Source organism: Clinocottus analis, unplaced genomic scaffold (genome assembly GCF_023055335.1).
Source record: "Clinocottus analis isolate CAN_PGR_092001 unplaced genomic scaffold, fCliAna1.0.p SCAF_18, whole genome shotgun sequence".
In the NCBI taxonomy this organism is placed as follows: Eukaryota; Metazoa; Chordata; class Actinopteri; order Perciformes; family Cottidae; genus Clinocottus; species Clinocottus analis.
In genome coordinates this window covers 12,930,241-12,950,857 of record NW_027175909.1, presented here as the reverse complement: position 1 = coordinate 12,950,857, position 20,617 = coordinate 12,930,241, and the positions used below count along the sequence as shown (strand labels likewise).

Sequence of the window (20,617 nt, the reverse complement as noted above, 5' to 3'; positions counted from 1 at the left end):
TGCAACGGCTTAGCCGCCACACCATCAAAATCCCTTTTATAATAATAATAACAACACTTTAATTTTAAATAGAGACTCAAAGACGTTAATCCCTGGCATTATACAAAGTTTGATAAAAATGGGCTTTCATTGCTTTAAAAACGAATGTAAAAGCTCCATTGAGATGACGTGGCTCTCATTAAACAGCTCCAGTTGTTCAGTAATTGCCCCTCTTGTCAACTCGAGCTGCTTCAGGATCAGATCTTGCGCTGCAGATGTGCAGCTGCAGTAGCGCCGCGCCGCCAGCAGAGGGAGCTCGAGCTCCGGAGCTGAGACTGAACACGGCGCGCACACCGAGGACGCTTTCACAGTCCTCCCTTTCTCTCCAAGAAAAGCGCCCTCCCTCCAGTCTGCCGGGTCCGCTTCCCCTCACGGTCTCGCTCATGACGGCCTCTTTATAATTCCTCTCTCCAGCCGCTTCTTCCTCCCTCCTCCCTTGTGGTCGCCTCGCCTCCTCAGCTGGTCTCAGATCAGCTGCACCGGACGGATCCCTCCAGCTGTGTGCGGCTCTCCAGTCCCGCAGACGGCGTCGGCCATGTTGTTGTGCGGTGGGGGTAGATGTAAGTTTAGTAGTAGGAAGTAGAGGCTACAAAGAGCTGGGACACTTCAGGAGCTCACTTTTTTTGCCCTGTGCTGCGGCTGGATTAATCCTCTGGGATGACAATGACTCTCTCCTCCGTCCTCGCGCACTGATTTAACTTCAGCTTGAAATCTGAGCTCAGCTTCTTCTTCTTCTTCTTCTTCTTTTTCTCCTGCTGGATGGATGAAGTGAGGATGAAGGCGGTTCGGTCCCGGTTGGAATAACTCAGATTTTTTTCTTTCTTTTCTTCTCCCGCATTTGATTTAGGAGGGGAAGGAAATTTCCAAAACAAAAGAGACGACAAAGAAGGAGAACGCGCATTTGAGAAAAGGTAAAAATCCCAAATTAAAGTGGTCGTTGTCTGCAGGATTAGATGAGGATGGGCCGAAACGCAGCTGCTCGCCCGTCTGACCTGTCATCAACAAAGGAATGAAACTGTCTTAAGATGATTCACATGTAAACCTGTCGCTAGGTTGCAGCATGCATGTATTTCTCCTTATTGTAATGAGCATCACATCATCTTTTAAATGGGTTCACATATCAGGGAAGACACAGCATGTGCTTGAAGTCCCACAGGAATATCACTGAAACCACACCGGAAAGCAGAAGCATTCTTTAAAGTAGGACAAGGTCAGCACACCACATGTATTTGTACACTATAATAACACTTGAACATGTGAAATGTGTCATAATATTGGCTTCAATGGATGTGGTATTTCCTATTGTAGTCAAACAAAAGGTTATGCATCCAATTCAAGTGAAAAGAAACGATTTAATTGATGTTATGTGTGTTTTCGATTAACCCTCGCACTAAAATGTTCTGGTTTAAAGATGTTTTCCACCTATTGTATTCATTTAAAGACAGACACAAGGGGCCAAAGTGCCGCCTCATCATTTTCAGATATTTAACCCAATCTTCTGACTCCCTGCTGAGTCAGAAGGTTGTACGAGCAGTAGCAGGTTGAGGAGGAAGAGGAGGTCCAGGCCCTCTGTGGCGTGAATTCAAACTTCCTGATCGAACAGCTGAGTCACAGTTTTCTGTCTCCTCCCCAGTTTGTGCTGTTGCTTCCTTCCTCTTCCACCTCCACTTTGAGTTCAGGAACACGCAGGTCGTCCTCCTCGCCTCAAATGAAACTGAGGACATGTCACGTAAAGGATGCGGCGTCCTGAATCACCGCTCGTGTGGATCCATGTAAGGGCTGGTGGACTTGAGGAGGGAGGGAAGATGAAGGGAACCAAGATTTCTAAGACACACGTTGTTAAAATGTGGCAGCATTCTCGAGACGATGGATGAACAGCGTCTTTGTCGATTCATTCTGCGAGAGGTCTTTCCACCAAAGGAAGTTCTTAGCCAATGTGTACTCGTTTTATCTCGATGTGGCAGTAGAATCAGTGTACGTCACTGCCTGGTATCCTTTTTATTTACCGAACATGTGGTGGCTGATAGCCTAAACACCGACTTTCAACATGACATTGACAAAATACCTATTGCGTAATCGCTGACCCCTGAACAGCTTAATAATGTCAGTTACAAGCGGATACCAATCTGGTGTGTGAAATCAGTGCAAAGTTACGATGCCATTTAATCTGAGGCTGTTTTTTTTTTTCGGTCATTCCAGCTCCAGAGTCACAGACTAAATGTTGAGAAAAGGCGAAGCGCGACTTTTGTGAGAGTTCGTCTCATGACTGAGATGTCAAGTTTTGATGGAAACGGTATGAAAACTGAGAGATCTGCACACCCAGTGGCTCCAGTTAGGAGGATTTATGTTTCCAGTACCGAGCTCTTCCTCGGACTTCTGATAAGTACCGAGAGTCGCCATCTTAAATACCCATAATGCACGTGAGACATACCACGCCTGTTGGAAATAGTTCATCAAATATTAGTAAGATAATACTTTGTACAGTTCAGAGTTGCAGCGATAAAATATCAATGCTACATATATTTTAAAAAAGGTAAATACAAAAACCTGCTGCCCCTTAAATAAGTACTTTAAATAGCCGTCAGATTAAGTTACAAATACACTTTATATATGTATATATGTTGCAAAGTATCAGTCAAAACATATTGAGGAAATACATTAAGCAAAGAAAAGCTCCAAAAATACACAAAGATAATAAAATAACCCAAAAAATAAAGAGAATATAGCATGTAGTTGCATAGTAGTTGTTTTCTATAAAGGATTCATCTATTGTTAAAAGTTGTTTTCAGGAAAAAGTAACACCAAATAAGAAAAATCATCAACACATATATAACAGCAACATCCAAAAGGCGGCGTCGCTCCAAGAGACTGAACTTTGGTTGAAAAACAAGATGTTTTTTTGGAGCGTTGAATCTTAAAATGATCCTCAGTCAGTCTGTGATGTGGTGGGTTTGGAAACGTTCCTCCACAGAGAAAAACAGCCCAGTCCAGGCTGTCACGTGGTCCCGCTGTTAGATGTTGACACTTCAAACACTCGGCCCTGTTATGTGCTGACAAATTCGTAGACACACTCAGATTCCCAAAATAGCTCACACTTAGCCCAGCCTCAGGTGCCAGGATGCAGGTATTCCCACGAGGGCCATTTATCCCAGAAAATGTGTGCTGTCTGTTGTCTGGCAGCACAATAACTCACACGAGCAACACAAAAAGCGTTTTTTTTTGGGGGAGGATTTGTGTCAAGTTTAGCAAAATAAGTGACAATAAACTTTAAATTTCCCATCACAGCTTTTTTTTTTTACTCAAGAAGTGTTGATGCTGAAGGCGGTTTCATTCAATTTGAAACCGTCCGGCTCTCTGAAGTCACCTATTGATGCTTCCCCGTCGACGCCCCGAGGCTCCACATCCGCCACGTCACATGACTCTTTTTTTTTTTTTAACCGTTTGGCACCAGAGGAATGTGGTCGATGTCGGTGTCGCAGCATCTGTTGCAGATGTGAAGCCCAGTAAAGCTCCAGAGGTCCCGTCTGCAGCCGCTAACGGCCGCCTGACGCTTCGCTCAGACTCCACTTCCTCCAACGCGCTGACGCTTCTGCTCGACTTCTGGCCCGACGTCAACTTCATCAGAGCCTAGAAAGCCTAAACCCCAGAGGAGTGGAGGGTGTTCGATCAAAGAAAGAGGCTGAAAGAACCGGCATATCTCGAATTTGAGATGCGCAAAATATTCAAAATGCGCCTTTTTCAGTCGGTTAACTTTGGTCCAATGATTTGTACTTTACGTTGTACTTTACATTTAGTTATGAATGCACACATGTCAAATAGTACTTCAAAATGCAGGAGGGGTTTCTATGCAACGGTCTGAAATAGTGAAAGATTTGCAATATTAAATACTAAAGAGAACTAGAATGAAGCAGCCAATCCTGATTTAGGATTAGCTGTAAAGAGGATTTTTATGTGCTAGCGGCCAATGTTGCTAGCATTTAGCTCGCATTAAGCGAAGCACAGTCGTGGCGAAACAGATGTTTATTTCTTTCGCCAGTCTACTCGTTCATGTCAGCGTTCATGTAGATTGGTCTCTAAAAAAAAAGGATCTTATAATAATTGTGTAAGGCAACAAGTAGCGCTTCTATTTATCAGCTTCGTACGACCCAGTAAGTCTTTTAAAAGCTTCTTTTGTCCGTCTAACACTCTACAAAGACTAAATCAATCATTTCAAATGGTATAAAACAAAGAACAGCAGCAAATCTGGTCTGATAAAATAATGATTACCAATCTGAACCGTAGTAAAGTATTTATTCTAAAGCTATGAGCATCTCTTTCTGACCTCCAGGACAGTACAAGTCCTCCTCCACAGTCGCTTTCCTCCGCTGGACTTGGTCTCCGCCGCCTTCTTTAACATTCCGAGCCACGACCAGCTCCCAAACCTCTTCCTCGTTGTGGCTGCGAGTGTGTGACAGAAAGTCCTGAGCGCCGCTCGGCCTTATCGGCGTTTTGAGAAGCCTGCGTGGAAACCCGAGGAGAGGAAACCAAAAAGCAGGTCGTTGATAAGCAGAGTGCAGGTTTAAAGTAATAACATGAGAATATGTGAAGTTAGGCCTTACAACTCTTGTTCTTGGTGGAAACCAGCAGGGACACGAGAGGTCAAAGGTCAATGAGGAGCCTTCTCAGACGTCCACTAACGCATTTAGTTGTTTCTGTTTATTCTACATACCTTTGGCTTGTTGCTGGGCCAGAAACGTGTTTGTGTATGAGTTGGACGCTTTGTTAATGTACAGCTAGTGGGTTGTACAAACTTATTGTTGAAGAGTCCAACATGTTGTTGACAGTTTTAATAATTTCTTTAGGCAAGACTGACAAATATTTCCTGTTTTCAGCCTCTCAAATGTGAGACTTTGATGCTTTTCTTTGTCATAAATGATAGCAAACTGAACATTTTGGGGTTTTGCTGGTTGAAAGGCGAGTCCCGGGAGACAAAGAGTCAACTGTAAGAAACCAAGAGTATCCTCATCGTGTCGTCCACACTAAAGAAAAAGGCCTCTGCTCGTAGCACCGAATAAAATAATCTTTGTTTTTAAGATTTCATGCAGGCTTTGGAAAGAGACGTCTTGTTGCCTTCAGCGGATCGTTTCAACCAGATCACAGCGCTTTCACTCAAGTCAAGCTCCCTTTCTCTTCATTTTCTGTCTCCAGCCGTCTCTCAGGACTGTTCTAGCTCCCCGGAAGGATCCTCCACTCTTGTATCTTGCGATGACATGTAATCTTCCTCGTTTAAACCCTTCACCTTCCTCTCGCTGGCATGGCGTGGGCCTAACTGGTGCAACTGGGAGTCCTCTGGTGTCTGCGCGCCGTTGTAGGTCATGTTGTCATCCTCGGGGCGAGCGGGATGCTGTCAGCAATAAGAATACGTTACTATTCTTAGCAGCAAGGCCGCTTTTCCCTGTGGTTTCATGGCTCTGCTGTTCAGGAATGAGCTCCGGCTTCGGCGAGCACACTTGGATGTTAAAGCCATTGAGGTTCGACGGTTAAGATCCAGTCTGGCTGCACAGTTTCGGATCATTTAATCAGGATGAGCTTCAGTCTTTTTTCAGACACCTTTCATTGAGACTTTGTGTCCTTCGATGCCACCTCCAAAACTAATTGTTGCATCGTTGTTTTTTTTTACCGCTTTTGGGGCCTGCGGTGTCACGATGTGACGGCGGCGGGTCGAGCGTCGACACCAAAGCGGCCGCGTGCAGGTGGACTTCGGTGTCGACGCTGTTTCAGCTCCGGCCCCTGGCGGTAACTCCTTTTTTTTGTGTGTGTGTGTGTTTTTTTTCTGTTTTTTATCCTCTTAGGGTAAATCCTCCATCCTCATAATCCTCGTAGTTCAAGCTGGTATAGCGGGCGCTGTGTGCCTGGTGGCCTCATCCCACCAACCCGTCATTTCCTCTCCCCGACTCCATCATCGTGCCCACAAAGCCACCGACGGGAATTGTATCCGAGTTATCCTGTCACTTCGCCGAGCCGTAGCAATTGTCTAACTTGAACACTGTGTGTGTTTTTTATGTGCATGAACTGGAGCGATTTACCATATTTTAAAGACATCTCCCCCAGAAGAGCGCCTTGCACACGTGTCGTCTGCTGCAGTTTGAGTTGAGCTGTGGGTGAAGCTGCAGGACGGTGTGTGTCCACGCCCTGTCTGCCGTCTGAGACGCCGCGAAGTGCTGCGATGGACTCATGTCAAACCTTCTCTTACTGCCTGTGACGTCTGCCTTTATCTTGCTGTAAACGTCCTTATAAGTGTTACCGCTAACACGTTTTCTATTTGAATCTTGAAAAATCTCTAGAAAGTTTCCGAGCAATTCCTCCAGAAGTTCTTTTGTAAAGCTTCAGCCAGAAATGTTTTGATATTCTTTCATAGTAAATGACTAAACGTATTGCTTTTTCTTTATTTGACAGTAAAGCGATGATGGGAGAAGGGGAGAGGCGGATGTAAGGCAGACAATGCAGTTGAGAAGAAGAAACATCATGCATAATTATAAGCAAGCTTCTGATACAGTATGAATACAAATGACAATATGCTAATATGGTTTATTAATTCTTTCAAAGGCTCAATTGCTTCAGCTCAGTATGTAGCATTAATGCAAGTCATGTCACGTCTATGTCACGGCCGATGTCTCTATTCTGGAGGAGGAGAGAGCGTCCTCACGCTCAAGTCCCGGTGTTTCCCTCTCGTCTGTCTGAGGATGAAACAACCGGCCACCAGACTGTACCGAGCGGAGCCCTCTGCTGTCTCTCCGTGACACCGGGTTTTGTCTTTTCGAGGTTAAAAGAAAAAGTGTGGCTTTGAAACTCTTCTTCTTCTTCTTTTTTTTAATCCAAGCCAACATTTTTAACAGACTGGCTCAAGATCTAACATCTGAGATTAGATTCATTGCTCTTTTTTGAAGAAGAAGAAGAAGAAGAAGAAGAAGAAGAAGAAGAAATCTGCTTCAGACACATCTTCAGTGGCTGGCCGCTCATAAAACGTGTTCGTCGAGGACTGCCAGCTCTCGGCAAGAGCTGCAACCGGCAATTTAAACGCTTTTTATTTGAGCAAAGTGCTCCGAATCTCTGGAAGGTTTGTCCCCATTTCGTTGATTTTCCTTGGCAGTAGAGCCGAAGAACTCGGTGAACTCTCCTCCGGCGGTGGGGAAAGATCCCTCCCGCCTCCCCAAAATCAAAGCCACTGTTCCCCAAATCAGTGAAAGGTGTGTCATCGCAGCCTCTCTCCTGTTTCCCCGATGCATTGGGCTGCGTGATCCCGTCGCTGCTGTTGCCACAGCGCTGTTGGTTCTGCTTTCATTCTCCACATCGCCGCATAAAAGCTCCGTCTCCACTTCCGGCCTCTATTGTTTAACCGTCTTGTAATGTGTCAGCGCCAATTAAGCAAGTCCGACTCCTCCGGCAGCTGTTGTTCTTGGGGAATAAAAACGTTCTGATCTCCCACGAGCTGGGACTTCTTTACGAGCGCGTCTGATCGTCTCCACATTTTTTTTCCGGGCCCTTCGCCTCACAAAAGAATGCCTCGGCGCGACTCCGTCCAAATTATGTCGGCAGGAGGAACGGCAACCGCGCAGGTGGAGACGCACCGATGTTTTAAATCCCGTAGCGGGGCCGACGGGCGGATTCGGAGACGTCGCGTTGAAGGGTTCAAGGCGTGTTAAAGCGTCCCTTTCGCATCGCTGAGTTGCACTTTGTGGTCATTTTCAAGCCTCGGTGGGTGTTTTGCGTGCGTTTGCAGTCATTTTGTATCTCTTACTGGTCATTCTGAGTCAATTTGTAAATGTCTGGCATCACTTTCTGGTCATTTAGAGTCAATTTGTGGCCATTAAGAGTCCCTTTGTGGCCATTTAGAGTCTCTTTGTGGTCATTCAGAGTCCCTTTGTGGTCGTTTAGAGTCCCTTTGTGGCCGTTTAGAGTCCCTTTGTGGCCGTTTAGAGTCCCTTTGTGGCCGTTTAGAGTCCCTTTGTGGCCGTTTTGAGTCTCTTTGTGGTCAGTTTGAGTCACTTTGTGGCATTTTGCATCTCTTTGTAGTTGTTTTGCATCCATTCGTGGTCATTTTGAGTCTCTTTGAAATGGTCTTCTGTCCCTTTGTGGTCATTTTCTGGTCTTTTAGATTTTCTTTGTAGTTGTTTTGCATCTCTTTGTAGTTATATTGTCTCCCTTTGTGGTATTTTGATTGTCTTCGTAGTAATTTTGCATCTTATTTGATTCACTTTCCAACAACAACTATTAACATCCTGCGGCCCAGTGGCCCCTGAACCCTTCGGCTCCCGGATCTGTTTAGTAAAGCATCCATTGGCTCCAGAGGGCCCTTTTGAATTGTAAATGTAAAACACAGAGCTGCTCTCATTTTGCTCTCAGAATGGCTCCAGAGCTTTTAATCCGTCACTTGTCTGTCCACATGAAGCGATCTCTTCATGGGACAGCCATGATATGCAATAGATCACAACAACATGGAACCATAATCACCTTTCTGTCCGTCCTCTTCTGCAGTTGTCATACCTCAAAGCTGAACCTACATGTTTGAGTTGTGCGTGGATCAAAACGGATTTACCATTCACCCCATATGTCCCCGTTACCACAAGGCTTATAGTCTTAGTGGGTCGCAACAACAAAATGATTCACTTGAACATACCAGGTCATTAGATTTGCGTTTCATAACGCAGGCCCGTGCGCCTACAGGCCTTACGTTGCCGCCGTTAATCCCGCACCTCCCTCGGCCCTTCACTTCATTTACCTGATGGATCCGATGGAATTCCTCAATCTGCCGGCGTCAAAGTGTCTCGTCTCTGTGTCGTGTCTGTCCGCGCAGGAACGGGACGATGGGCTGCATCAAGAGCAAAGAGGACAAGGGCCCCGCCATGAAGTACCGGCCAGACATTTCCACGGCGTCGGATCCCAACTCCGCCATAACCACGCCCCACGTGGGTCACTACGGCCCGGATCCCACCCAGCTGCAGCAGCCTCCCTCCTCTTCCTCGGGCTCCGGGGCGGCGGCGAGCTTCAACCACAGCCTCACGCCGTTCGGCGGCTCGTCCGCCATGACTCCCTTCGGAGGAGCGTCCTTCTCCGGCCCCGTGTCCAACTCCTTCTCCGGCGCCGTCTCAAGTGAGTCCTGTTTTATTGTGAGGCGTCTCTGCATTGCCGATGATGGTCTTCATGGAGAGCGTTGACCTTTTTATTATCATACTTGTAGGGTTTTTTTTTTTTTTTTAATGATGTCGCCCTCTGGCTTTATTGCTGACCGCAGATTTATTTTGCAATAAAGCCGCGGCTGCTCATCTTCCCAGCGGCCACTCGTAATCTTCGTATCCGTCAATCAGCTTTCGGCTGCGGTATCTCGTTTTTACCACCATATTGATTTTAATTTCATATTTAAATCGAGTTGTAGGGACTTGACTTGCTGCAGATGTGTAATCCATCATGTTTCAGTCATGCGAACGGAGATGGAGATTAGCAAGCGCAAAGGGAATTAATCTGACGTGACGTTTCGGGTTTTGAGAGAAATTTCTCAACAATGCTTGGGTGATATGACATTTTAAACACATATTCATGTCTATTATGATAACATTATGATCCCGCACTTTTGCTTATGGCACCATGATGTATGAAACTTTGATTTATAACCAAACACTTGCAACAAAGACATTCCCCTGATTTACTTTATGTTTGGAGATGATCAGAAAAGTAGCGCCTGCGTCGCGCGACACTGAACTCAGTTTTGTTAAGTGTGGACAGCTTTTTGTCATTTTATATTGATGATATATTCATGTTATGTGGCTTTTCTAACTAATCTAGTAAAACAAAAAGTAAAAACAGACATACAGAAAGCAAAATACAAACAAATGTCCTCTTAATTTTGTTCTTGCTTTTTCTTACTTCTTTCTTAATTTGATGATTTGTTCTTATTTAGTTTGCTTGTTTGTTTAGTATTGTCTATTATTGATGAGATTCACCTTTTGTTTCCTTAGTTGTGCTCTTCTCTTAGGTCAGAGCTATTTTTTTACAAGTACTTCAGAAAAATTTGAACAAGCTAAGAAAAAAACATCTCGGTTTTACGGTCCACAAATTGTTTGTTCAACACATTTTTTAAGTTTGAGAACTTCACTATTGCTGAATTCCTTCTTCTTGCAGCTTTTTTGTGTCGTGGCATCTCTCCAATTCTTTTAGTTTTTGCACACGACGCAACACCTGCAAACATCTGCCCTCATCCAACGTTTAGGGGCTAAAACACGCCACAAAAAAAAGTACTTAACACTGAGCTTAACGTGGCCATCGTGTGCTGATCCGTCATGTCGGGGTCGCGGCTAACGCCCCCGGCCATTGTTGTTTTAACTAGCTTTTCCCTGTTAGAGTTAACACGGCTCCTCTTATCATCTGTGATCACCCTAAATGTGTCTGAGCAGCTTACGGCGATCCTGAGAGCAAAGGGATGAGATTGGACCCTCCTGTTTCGGTGGGATTTAGGTTGTAATCCTCCTCCGTGTTGGATTATATGCTCTCTGGAGGGGATGGAGGGCGGGGGGGGGGGGGGGGGGGGTAGTGAAGGTGGCACTGCCATGGTTTGGATAATGAGATTACTGTTGACAGCATTGTTGTCGGTGGTGGGTAAATGTGAATATCATCTGTCTGAGGGTTTGGCTGCACAGCAGGAATAATGTTTTACAGGAAGCCGGCAGAGGAAAAGACGAGTTGATTCATGCCGTCATTTACAGAGTTGTGTCTTGTAGAACATGTTGTGAAAACAATATGTTGTATAAGCTACATATATATATATATTTACCCTCTGTATACACATGGATCTATATTCGTATGGCTGTAGATTATGACTGTAAGGCAGACAAACCTATAACAACTGGTTTAATGTCTTTCCTTTCCTGGAGTCGAGTCACAGTCGTGCGTCCGTGCAGAGGAAGTACTCATACTACAGAGTTATCAACCATAGAAAATCAATGCAGTCGGCGCTCTCAGACCTCGGCGAGACAGATTCATCTCCCTTAATCGGCCATTTAAACGGTCACGCACACAAATAAAACCGCTTCCCGCTGCGGTCCCTCTCGTCTTCAGCGGCCTCACAGCCTCTGCTATTACGTGTTTACTCACCTCCACGAGCGCACGTGGCGGTTGTTTATCGCGAGCGCGGCTGTCTTGTGTGTGTTTCCAGGCGGCGTGACCTTCTTTGTGGCCTTGTACGACTACGAAGCTCGAACGACTGACGATCTTTCGTTTAAAAAAGGAGACCGCTTCCAGATCATCAACAACACGTAAGCATCTTCCCAGTTTCCTCCTCGGTTACATTTCCATCTGTTTCCAGTGATTACCATACGACCCCCCCCCCCCCGCGCCCCACCCTTTTCAAGCAGTAATCCCAAACTGCACCTGTTCCTTGTGTATCTGCATCCGTGAATATCCATTGATTGCGACTTGTTTCCCCGACGCTGGCGTTTTTTTTTCCCGCACGGCGCCGTGGATCTTTTCTTTCATTCACGCTGTGGCAGAATTGTCGCCCCGAGGTTGCAGCATTGTCATGTAAAGTAGATTAGTCTTATTGAATTCCCATTGTGACCACGTGTTTCAGTCCTACCTCACATTTCAAAGAACCAAGGGGGTTTGAATGAATGCAGAACAAATTACTAGAACAGCCATGTGCCTTCAAACCATTCTTTTTTTTCCCCGTCAGCCACCATAATAGCGACAGGGATGATAATTCTATACAAGGCTGACGCCTGAATTATTAACCATTAACCGCCATTAACCAGTTTTCATGCAGCGTATCAGTCACAGGATATGATAGCAGGCCTCAGTTGACTGTTAAGTGGACGGGGCATTTGTCTCATGTCTCCTGTGTCATTGTCCTGCAGAGAGGGAGACTGGTGGGAGGCTCGCTCCATCAACACCGGGAGGAACGGCTACATCCCCAGCAATTATGTGGCCCCAGCTGACTCCATCCAGGCGGAAGAGTAAGGCCTTGTCGTCGCCTCATTGCTCCATCTGCGGCGTCTGCACCGGGAGGCTAATAGCACGGGCGCGACCCCGTCTCACGTGGCGCGCAACGCAAATGTTAACACCTTCGCGACCCGGAGGAAGCTTCGTACTGGGATTTGTAACAGTTTTCTTTTTTCAGTCCCCATTTATAAGGGACATACCGTGAAAAAGAAAGTGATTTTATGCCGTTCATGCCTCTTGGGGTGCCGACCCAGTCAGTTTTTAGATCGGAAAACATGTGATGCCAACAAGCCAATGTGATCGCGCTTCCCTTTCTATGTCACATGCCGGCTCATTAAAATGTGTAGGAGATACTCAGGAGATCTGAGTATCTCCTACATTTTTTTTGCCAGCCAATCAGGGCAGATTATGATTATTTTTAAAGAAACAGAGGGTGAATTCAGATATATTCAGACAGTATGAGGACAATAATGCGTTTTTAGAACCAAAGATCTGATTATGAACCTTAAAAATGAGCATGTGTGACCTTTAAAGTTTGCATTAGGCGAGTGTTTTCATGCGTATGCTTCCTCTTGACAGGTGGTACTTTGGTAAAATGGGACGCAAAGACGCCGAGAGGTTGCTGCTGAATCCAGGAAACCATCGAGGAACTTTCCTCGTGCGAGAAAGTGAAACCACTAAAGGTGACGATCGCTTCTTTATGAGCAGAGCAGGGCAGTAGCAGCGTGGCCTGAGGTTAAAACGATGTAGGAAAGAAGTTCACGACAACTCCCACTGAGCATTTTGGTACGAAGCACCCAAACTAAGAACCTAATAATAACTTTTATATCACTTCACTTTTAAGATTCTGGGTCAGAGTTGCTGAAAACGATGGTTTTGTGTCTAAATGCAACACACAGAGCCCTGACAGGCTTCTTCGTCTTCTTCGTCTTCTTCTTCGTCTTCTTCTTCTTCTGCTTCTTCTTCTTCTTCTTCTTCTTCTTCTTCTTCTTCTTCTTCTTCTTCTTCTTCTTCTCCTCCTGTTCCTCCTCCTCCTCCTCCTCCTCCTCTTCCTCCTCCGCAACATCAGCTGATAATCATGGGTTTCCACAGTATTTAGAGCAAAACGGAAGCTTTCCAGGAAGTAGTAAAAGTTGTCGTAAGAAAGAGGGAGATAAAAGAAACAGCGAGTGCAGTGAGATCGTAGCCCCGCTAGCGGCTCAGCGGGGCTTTGAACTAAATGCTAATACGCTCTGGTCTTTAGTCAGAGCCTGGCGAATGTGTTCGCTTCATTTGGGAGTTATGAGCGCTGATCTTCTTGCTCTCACTTTGTTTCTTGATCCATCACCTGGATAGTGAACGAGGATCTGTGTGCTCTGCAGAGTTCTTAAAACTGATGGAGAAAGATCACCTCTCAGAAGCAAAGGAGTTTGTATGTCGAGAAGAGGCCATCATGGAGAAATGACTGTGACTCTACATGAATACGTAGTACCGTAGTTTCATCTTTTTGGCGCTTTTGTCCGTGTCTCCACCCCCCCGGCGTCTCCTCCAGGTGCTTACTCTCTCTCCATACGAGACTGGGACGAGGCCAAAGGAGACAACGTGAAGCACTACAAGATCCGCAAGCTGGACAGCGGAGGATACTACATCACCACCCGGGCCCAGTTTGACACCTTACAGAAGCTCGTCAAACACTACACAGGTACGCGGTGTGCGACGCGTCCCTCCGTCGTCTCTCATCGGCAGTCGTTCATCACACCTGGACGCTACCCTCCGTCACACCTGCAGCAGAAGCTTTCATTTTGATAACGATTCATGGAGCGGTTAGGATTTCTGGGGCCTCGTCCTTTGGCCCGGATGAGAGTTGAGGTTTAAATCTCTGTTACCCACACTTCATTTCAGCCTCACTCTGGAGCGGGTTTTGGTGTATCTCATCTATATTTCATCCCAGTTAGTTTTAAGAGCATGAATTCAACCCACATCAAATGGAATGAATGATGCATGAAACGCCGTATCTCGCCGGTTTCGGGGGACCGAGACGTGTGCTTGTGTTATGACACTGCTCGGGTGTAATGTAGCGTTTCTGCCTCTTCACAGAGCACGCCGACGGGCTTTGCCACAGGCTGACCTCGGTCTGCCCGACTGTCAAGCCGCAGACCCAGGGGCTCGCTAAAGACGCCTGGGAGATCCCCCGGGAGTCCCTGCGGCTGGAGCTCAAACTGGGCCAGGGCTGCTTCGGAGAGGTCTGGATAGGTAAGAGCGAGGCGGACGCAGCAACGCGTTCAGGAAACGTCAAACATTTGTCGTAATTATCTCGATAGAGCAACGCTGTCCACAGTCTATGTAGTCGAACGCACACAAACACCCCGGTGTTTCTATTTATTGTGTCTATTTTCGTCCAAACTGGGGAATCGCCCGCTTCCTGCAGTCGCTTCCTCCGTTTGTCGCGTTCTCTTCATCTCCAGAGATCGCCTCGCTCGGCTCAGGACCAAATTATTTGCGCCTTTTGTTTTTCTTCCCGAAACCGCGGCCTCGCATCCGCTCAATCCCAGACGTTCTTCTGCGAGGAGTGCGCGCATGACAGCACATGTCTGAGCAATTACAAGACCTAATTAATGATATTGTCTCGCTCCCGGCTCATTAACAACACTCATTACCCCCGCGGGCGTTTCCCTCCCTGTCTTTGTCTCCGCAGGCACGTGGAACGGCACCACTAAGGTGGCCATCAAGACGCTGAAGCCCGGCACCATGTCTCCTGAAGCCTTCCTCCAGGAGGCTCAGATCATGAAGAAGCTCAGGCACGACAAGCTGGTGCCTCTTTATGCCGTGGTGTCCGAAGAACCCATTTATATCGTCACAGAGTACATGGCCAAAGGTACACGCAGACGCCCGACGCATCCCTGAAAACCTCCCTGAGATCTCTCAACCTGGGAGGAAAAATAAGAGTCGGCGACACCGACGAGGTCTATTTTTCAAGAACACGAAGGCGACGTCGTCGGCTGTAGATCGCTCAGGCACTAAATTGATCTTGCAGGGCTTTTGGGCTTTTCAGTCACTGCACTGATGTATGTGATGTATGGGGATTTCCTTAAAAGGCAAAATGTAAATTTTATGGCTGTTTTAATTAACGCGATGCACAGATTGAAAGTCCTTGAGAGTCCCTCGTGGTTCCCCGAGGCCTGAAAGTGGGAATGTTTAATTGAAAACCGCAGAGGATTTGTGGGAGGTTTTCAAAGCATCAGCTGCAATGCGTTTTTTTTTTTAAAACATTTTTTGGGGGGGCTTTTATGAGTAATTAGATATGTGTGTGAGTAAATGTTAACTCTGTGTGTGTTTGTTGATCTACTGTGTGTTGTCGTCATCTCCCAGACTATCTGATGTTGAATTCTCCACAGTTCCTCCTCTCTTCATGCAGAAAACACTTTGAATCGCTTACCAATTCACCTTCAAGCTTATTTGGATGCTCAGTTTTAATTTCCAAACCCCGGTAGAGTAAACATCGAGGGCTGAATTGAAAGACTTAGCATTTCATATCGCAGAACGTTGGTATGCAGCTGGTGTCGCGGCCCTTTTATTGCTCCCGCAGTATATCATGGCTGCTCTGCTTTAACGACCTGTCGCTGCTTTTGTAGGGAGCTTACTCGACTTCCTTAAAGAGGGCGACGGAAAATTCCTAAAGCTCCCGTTGTTGGTGGACATGGCTGCACAGGTGAGACCAACCGCACACATACCTGTACGAAGGTAGATTTGTGTCTTTTTTACCGGAGCAGATTTCTTGTTAGTAAGTAAAATATCTCCAAATCTTTGCTCTTAATTAAAAAAATCACTCTCTCAAAAAAAAAAAAAAAACACTCTTAAAAAAAAGCCCACAAAACTAAAATTTAGCTCTCGAAAAATAATTAAAAAAATAAAAAGTTTTTTGAGAGCGATTTTTTTTTTTTTTGAGAGTGATTTATTATTTTTTTTTGCAAAACATTTTTTTGAGAGGTTTTTTTTGGGAAGCATTTTATTTTTTTTGGAGCATTTTTTTTTTTTTAAAATCAAAAGCGTTTTTTGTTTTGTTTTTTTGAGCGTTTTTTTAGAGCAAATTTCGTCCATTTTTTAGAGCAATTTCTTTTTAGAATTTTTTTTGTTTGAGAGCAAATTTTTTTTAATTGAGAGCAAAGATTTGGAGATAATTTACTTACAAACAAGATTTTTTTTCGGATAAAAAAGACACAAATCTACCTTCATACACCTGAATGTCTTTTGTTCCTGGAGTACAGAACGTGTGTGAGTGAATGTTAACTTTCTATTTTAAGCCTCTGATTTGAAAACGCAGCCTCAGGTGAACATGTCTTCCTCGGTTTGCGTTTTGCTCTTTCATGATTCGCGTCCTCTCTGCCTGACAGCAGGCTCAGTGTTCTGAGCGTGAGAGGCTAAAAATGTTTTGTTTTTTTTGAAGCAGCCGTCATGAGATGCTGTCAAATGTTTTCGCTTCCCTCAGATCGCTGACGGCATGGCTTTCATCGAGAGGATGAACTACATCCACAGGGACCTGCGCGCCGCAAATATCCTCGTGGCCGACAACCTGGTGTGCAAGATCGCCGACTTTGGCCTGGCCAGGTTGATAGAGGACAACGAGTACACGGCGAGGCAAGGTGGGCGGGCCTACGACACCCTCGCACGCACACACAAACGCGCACGTACGCAAACCGTCCGAGTCACAGGTCGAACGAGGTGTCAGCGTAGAGCGGCGACCTCGCAACAAGGACGACTCCCTGTCGTCTCCTCTCACGATGAATGAGGGAAACCAGATGCTCCTGTTCCCTCTGATTAGTTTCGCTTTTCACTTCGCTTCATCTCACTGCGACGCCTGCTACTTAAAGGGCCGGTTCACCCCAAATTACTACCCCTACCTGTCGAGACATCTGGCCGTGTGGATCATTTTCAGTTTTTATTCGTCTGATATGTCTGCCTCCTAATACAACGGGGCTCCGCAGCTGTTATTGAATGTTACTTTGAGCTAGAATGGCGCTCGCAGTCGAGTGCAGGTCCCCGACAGATGCGTCTGTAACGACCGGCGCTGTAAAGTTCGATCGCATGATGACAACTCACAATTAGCGTAGCAAAGTATCGCCGACAAAGAAAGATGGGTGGATTAAAAAGTATTTACCAAAAACATCGTTTCTGAGAAGACACGTTGATGAATGGTGTGAACGCAATTAAAGGGAGGAAAAAATATGGGTTTTTATATAAATGTGCCTTTTCCTGATACTGAACTAACCCTTTAAACACACGATCCTTAATCAAGTCCTTAATATTCATTCGTATCCATTAAACCTTCAATTTGTTTGAGGGGCTTTTCTCTGAGGGTGTATTTACAAGCTGAATTACCAAAAATGATGTGGTCTTAATGACTCTCATTCACAGAAGACAATTTGACACAGCGGGGGAAACACAGGCGTAAATAATGAAACGAATGGCGGCTGACTCTGGTTTTCAGGTTCCTGGTATTGTGCGCGCTCGCTCACTATCACTCTCCCAGGAACTCTGAAATGGGACACAGGCGCTGCAGTGTTACGAGCAAAACATGTGCTTCTCCCACCATGACAAGTCAAAATGTCTGCTGTGAGATTGGAGGTCACTGTGGTCATTGTGATTCACTGGAACTAAAGCCCGGCGTGGAGGCATACGCCCTCTGGTGGAATCCCCTCACCTCGCCCCTCTCTCCTCTCCGTAACATTACAGGAGCCAAATTCCCAATTAAGTGGACGGCCCCGGAGGCGGCGCTGTACGGCCGCTTCACCATCAAATCCGACGTCTGGTCCTTTGGGATCTTACTCACCGAGCTCGTCACCAAAGGCAGAGTGCCCTACCCAGGTAAGTGACAGTGACACACACACACACACACACACACACACTTATTGTGTGGGAGAGAAGGAAAAGAAAAGTGCAGGTTTGGTGACAGTGATTCACTGCCGGAGTTATCAGCTTTCAGTCTGTCAGTTAGATGTCAAGCTGGTGCGCTTGTTAATGTCTGAGGATGAAGTGAAGCCGTCTGACATTGTCTGTGCTGGTTGTTTATGCCTCTGCAGGAGGAACACACACACACACACACTGATGCCATGACACACACCCACACCCCTCCACACACACACACACACACACACGCACGGTTGAGATTAGATGAGACCATCTGGTGGAGGGCGATCAGGAGATTGAACACCACTCTTGTTTATAACCATCTGCCAGACTGACACCGCCCTGGGGAGCAGCGCGTGCAGCGCTCTGCTCCACCTTCACACGGCTCCGTCTTCTGTGAGATGAAGCGCTGAAACAACTAATAGACGGAAAAATATTGAATGAATGATTTGGGGGCAGTGTTGGAAAACGTAAATGTACTCCTCCTGGTGAAAGTTAGATGAGAAGATCCATACTCTCTCATGGCTGCAAGCTAAATGTGAAGCTACAGCTAGCAGCCTGTTAGCTGTTGTCAGAGGGACTTTGAGTGGTTGTGATGTTGACAGGCAACAAACAGTGACTTCTTAAAGTATCCAAGCAAGATCTAACCTGTGAACTAGTGGGCTTTAGATATGCTTGGTGGATTGTGTGTGGAGTTATGCTAAGCTAAGCTAAGCGTCTCTTGTTGCGACAATTTTAGTAAGCAGATAGGAGAGTGACCTCCATGTGCGCATCTAACTCTCCACAAGAAAGCAAACAAGCGCATGTCTAAGAATGTGGATCTATTGTATGAACTATTTGTGTCATTTATTAAAAAAACTGACAAAAACAAATATTTGCTGGTTTGAACCTCATTTCTCTTTTGTATATCTGATCTGCTCCAATGAATTGTTTAAAAAAAGAATCAACCGAAACACATGAAAAGCAATGACAGTCCTTCTTGTCTCTTGTCTCCTATCTCCTGTTTCCTGTCTCCTGTCTCCTCTCTCCGCCCCTCAGGCATGGTGAACCGGGAGGTCCTGGAGCAGGTGGAGCGAGGCTACCGCATGCCCTGCCCCCAGGGGTGCCCCGAGTCCCTGCACGAGATGATGAAGGTCTGCTGGAAGAAGGACCCGGACGAGAGGCCCACGTTCGAGTACCTGCAGTCCTTCCTGGAGGACTATTTCACCGCCACAGAGCCACAGTACCAACCTGGAGAGAACCTATAGCCTGGACCCGGACCCCTACGCCAGGGAGGACACTTGCTTGAAGACGAAAAGCTCTTAATTATTGGACTCTACGAAAAAGTCGACTGGAAACTAACCAGACGCATAAACCACTACTTGCTCTCGCCATTCTTGATTTTTTTTTTTTTTAAATTGCTTTCAGCATCCGCCATCATTTCATTTGCCTTTTTTTTTAATCGTGTTGTTGTTTTCATTGATGGTACGAGACATGTCTTGTGTGTAATGTGGATTTTTTTTTTCTCTTGACAATGTACATTCATGACAGTTATGCGAAATACACTATCCGCGTTCGGTTCCTTCTCATGAACGCAGACTGTTGCTGTAAAAAATAAGCTGTGATTGTGCTTCGCAGTAGAAAAATATGTGGTTTAATGTGGAGATCTCGCGCTCCATTTGCCTCCAAATTGTATTCTTTTGTGGCAAATTGGTGAATTATACATCAAAACAATGAATTATTAACAGATATAATATATTTAACTAACAGGGAGAAGCTCTCAGGGGACTGATGGTCATTGTCACAGTCCATTTGACAGTAATTATTTAAAAGTAAATCCCACACAGCTCAATTTAAGCTGCACGTCATCAGCTGCAGGGCAGTTTCTTATTAATGAGACTGTGACATGGTTTAACGCCTTTGTATTTTAAAAAGCTTTTTGTTTTAATATTATTTTCTTCTATGTCCCTTTTTGTTATTACAAGACTATCACATTTTATTCATATCACACAGTTTTATCGCTTCATCTGAAGACTTTCCTGACTGTCCGTCATCATCATCGAGAAATATCTGCTGGCATTTTTTTTTTATTTTTATTGCCATAATTCTTTCAGTCCCTCACTGAGGTTGTGTAATCTCACTGTGATCATCCTACATGAAGGCATTGTGGGTAATGTGTCAGTGAGTTAAACAGTGATGAAACCTCGTGGAGCCAGAATGACACTTCACGGATACCAGATGATTTTACAAGCTCTTTTCAAAAAGTGGAAATCATGAACAAAGCCACCAAATAAATGGGAAACAATCGTTTCATCGTCTACAATATGACTAACCGAGGCACTTGAGACTCCTTCATGTTCATGTATCTCTGCAGAAACTATTTGTATAGCAATGATGACAGTTTTCTTTGTGTTTTTTTTTACAGGGATCCTATCTTTGCATTGGACTCCCTCATACTCATTGAGACACTATTACGATGGGATTAACACTATTTGACGACGACTGGGCTTGTAAAGAAGGGCTTTGTATATTACAAAATGGTCATTTTTTTAAGATTATTAATAGAATCGACAAGATTGCGAAATATATTCGGGAGGGGAGGGAATGGGTGCAGTCTCATCTGGGGAGTTTGTACAATAAAGACGTGATTTTACAAAGTCTACTTGTAGTCATTATGAACGAAGTGTTTTGATTGGTCCGTGTGGGTGACGTTCTAAACCAATGACAGGTGGAGGTGGGCGGGACCAAA

General features: G+C 45.5%; 1 protein-coding gene across 2 annotated transcripts; it reads left to right on the top strand.

Moving 5' to 3' along the window:
* The first annotated feature begins 365 nt into the window (after window positions 1–365).
* On the top strand, window positions 366–20,504 carry LOC137788589 (tyrosine-protein kinase yes-like). Of its 2 annotated transcripts, XM_068581475.1 has the most exons (13): window positions 366–599; window positions 887–950; window positions 8,873–9,168; window positions 11,225–11,324; window positions 11,922–12,020; window positions 12,586–12,689; window positions 13,538–13,687; window positions 14,083–14,238; window positions 14,681–14,860; window positions 15,618–15,694; window positions 16,472–16,625; window positions 17,716–17,847; window positions 18,928–20,504. In XM_068581475.1, the coding sequence occupies exons 3-13, from the start codon at window positions 8,883–8,885 to the stop codon at window positions 19,134–19,136; spliced, it is 1,647 nt and encodes a 548-aa protein (XP_068437576.1). In that variant the 5' UTR covers window positions 366–599; window positions 887–950; window positions 8,873–8,882; the 3' UTR covers window positions 19,137–20,504. The 2 variants fall into 2 exon arrangements, with proteins under 2 accessions (XP_068437576.1, XP_068437574.1); XM_068581473.1 differs by lacking the exon at window positions 366–599 and having other exon boundaries at window positions 606–950.
* Window positions 20,505–20,617: the final 113 nt, after the last annotated feature.